Source organism: Penaeus chinensis, chromosome 9 (assembly GCF_019202785.1).
Source record: "Penaeus chinensis breed Huanghai No. 1 chromosome 9, ASM1920278v2, whole genome shotgun sequence".
Lineage (NCBI taxonomy): Eukaryota > Metazoa > Arthropoda > Malacostraca > Decapoda > Penaeidae > Penaeus > Penaeus chinensis.
In genome coordinates, this window is record NC_061827.1 from 4,904,349 (window position 1) to 4,906,848 (window position 2,500).

General features: G+C 34.0%; 1 protein-coding gene across 15 annotated transcripts in view; it reads left to right on the forward strand.

Annotated features, from left to right (window-relative positions):
* The window catches only part of LOC125028522 (flocculation protein FLO11-like), a 106,203-nt gene that overhangs the window by 96,158 nt on the left and 7,545 nt on the right, over positions 1-2,500 (forward strand). For 13 of the 15 annotated variants that reach the window (XM_047617874.1, XM_047617875.1, XM_047617877.1 and 10 more), the window contains 2 exons: positions 385-474; positions 2,495-2,500. The exon at positions 2,495-2,500 is cut by the window's right edge and continues 101 nt beyond it. In XM_047617874.1, the coding sequence (XP_047473830.1) occupies positions 385-474; positions 2,495-2,500 (96 nt within the window). The remainder of the gene's footprint in view (positions 1-384; positions 475-2,494) is intronic. The other 2 variants (XM_047617880.1, XM_047617881.1) reach the window with 1 other exon arrangement.

A 2,500-nucleotide genomic window follows, 5' to 3' on the forward strand; every position in this document is an offset into this window, starting at 1 on the left:
TTTTTTACTCTCCTTTTTCTCAAAAAGTTCTCTTACTCTGTGACTAATAATAAAACCAACGATTAATCAGAGCCTCCCGATGTTTTATATAAAAATTATCTTATTATATTATTAAAAAAAAAAAAAAAAAAAAACCTTAGCCTTCTCCCTCTCTTTCTATTGCTGTATAAACTATAAAACGCTTGTCTCCCTTTGGGTTTTCCTCCCTTTTCTTAAACATCCTCCCTTACCCCCCCTCCCCACCCCAACCTCAAGAATGAAGAAGGAAAGAAAGAAAATCATAATAATAACAATACCTCAATCTCCGACGTTTTTTTTTTTTTTTTTTTTTTTTTTTTTTTCTTATGAGTCTTGTTGTTGAGTTCCCCTGGCGTTTGGTTGCAGGAGTAGGCGTCCAACCTTGAAGCCCGTGTCAGAAATCGCTCCCTCAGGTGCCACGTCCTTCGTCGATATCTGGAAATATCCCCCTAGGAGGTAAATTCTATTAGCGAAGAGAGCCAGTACCGCATTTTATTATTGTTTTTTAATTATCAGTTTTTAATCGCGCCGTGGCCACTTTTTTTGTCTTTAGTTCCGCTTGTCCTTCTTACTCTCGCACCTTCCATGTCCTCCTCAATGAATTTAGGCGCAGAGGGGCATCCTTATGGCTTTCCCCCCCCCCCTCATGGCACATAGAGAGAGCACACATGGATGTCCATTTAACGCACAACTAGAAAGAAGTACAAATAACTCAGTATTACAAGTCGCGATGCTTTTATCCCTTAGTATGAGCATGAAATACACGTCCTAGTAGCATGTTTCAGAATGTTGTGTAAGGTAATTGTCTCCTGTTCTGTACTTAATTAACAGAGGGGGTACTGGTATGCATAATGTTCGGAAATAGTTATCTTCTTCTACACATGCATGTGTACACCTGATTCTGAAAAAAGAAAAATACGATAACATCTTACCGAAAATCAACCAAAAAAAAACATAAACATTTTGAAATCCGATCCTTACATTACACAAACTGATTGACAGAAGACAGCAACAGCGTTACAAGTATTATACCGACTATAGTTGTACTTCCTTTTTCATTAATAATCAAATGAAATCAAGAAGAAAAACAGTATACACTTCGTCATACCTCGCGGTAGTGTAGAACGATAAAGATAATTCAGAGTTGTTCCTAATCCCGGATACACGGTTACCATACGCGTATTTTTATGTGTATAATTCTCATTGGTGAACATCATTGTTCTGTCCAGTTTGATTTCAAGTTTCAGTACTTAGAACAGGCGTTGAATCACAGATACAGACGACTATAACATATAGGAAAATACACGCAAAACCGATGAAAACAATATTCCATACCCTGGTTTAAATACCCCGAATGAAAATAATGCATGATACACCATAAACAATATAAGTTTTGGAATGCCAGTTCATACCCCACACAGTGTAAATAAATAGGCCTGACTTGTATATACAATCTCTGTAGTACTGTAGAATTGCATGGGTACACTTACAGCGTCGCTCTGTGCTTGCTTACTAATAAAATCTTCAGACATAAGTGACAAAAAAAAATATATATATATAATTTTTTGTATGATGCTTTTTGGAAAATATTTATAATGTTTATCTTTATATATATACATATATGTTTTTTAATGTGTATATATATACTTTTGGAAAGGTTTTTGCTAATTTTTGTTAAGCAAGACATGTGACGAAAGGCAAGCTTCTGTTGGTGAGATTTAATAATGTGACTTATAGCATATTGCTTTTAGTGCCTATTTTGCATGCGATAGCAGTTGTGTTAGAAACGTAGTGTCACGTAATGAAAAAAAGCACAGTAGTTATTGGTAGTTCACTTCTGAATGGATTTCGTCGACCAGATTTGAAGGTAAGTTTGCTTTACAATTTCCAAAGAGATTAAATGTTCTTAAAAATAGATAACAAACTAAGTTTTAATATTATTTTTTCTCTAATGATGTAATACCATTCTTGTATTTTTGCACTACAAGAGGCTTAATTCTTCCCAAGAGCATAATATAAACACTAATTAATGCCCAAAGCTTTCCTTTATCCAAACTACCCGACTCACCGATAAAATTTGCAATTCACTAAATAGATTATTATCTTAAATGATCCTTCTCCCCTCCTTAACTAAGACAAGTAACTGCTTATAATGCAAGGCAACATGAGTGCTTCTGTAAGCGCATTATGTATGTAAATATAAGAATCAATTAATGCACAGTTGTGAAGTAGATTTTATTTAGACATGCATTACCAATATATATATATATATATATATATATATATATATATATTTATATATATATACTTATATATGTATATATATATATTATATATACATATATATGTATAGTGTATATGTGTGCATGTTTTTTCATGATATGTACATACCCAAAATTCGAGTTATCTTATTTCTACACTCATCATCACACAACACATGTACTAACCCATAACACCCCCTCCCCCTCCCCCCCAGGCCAGC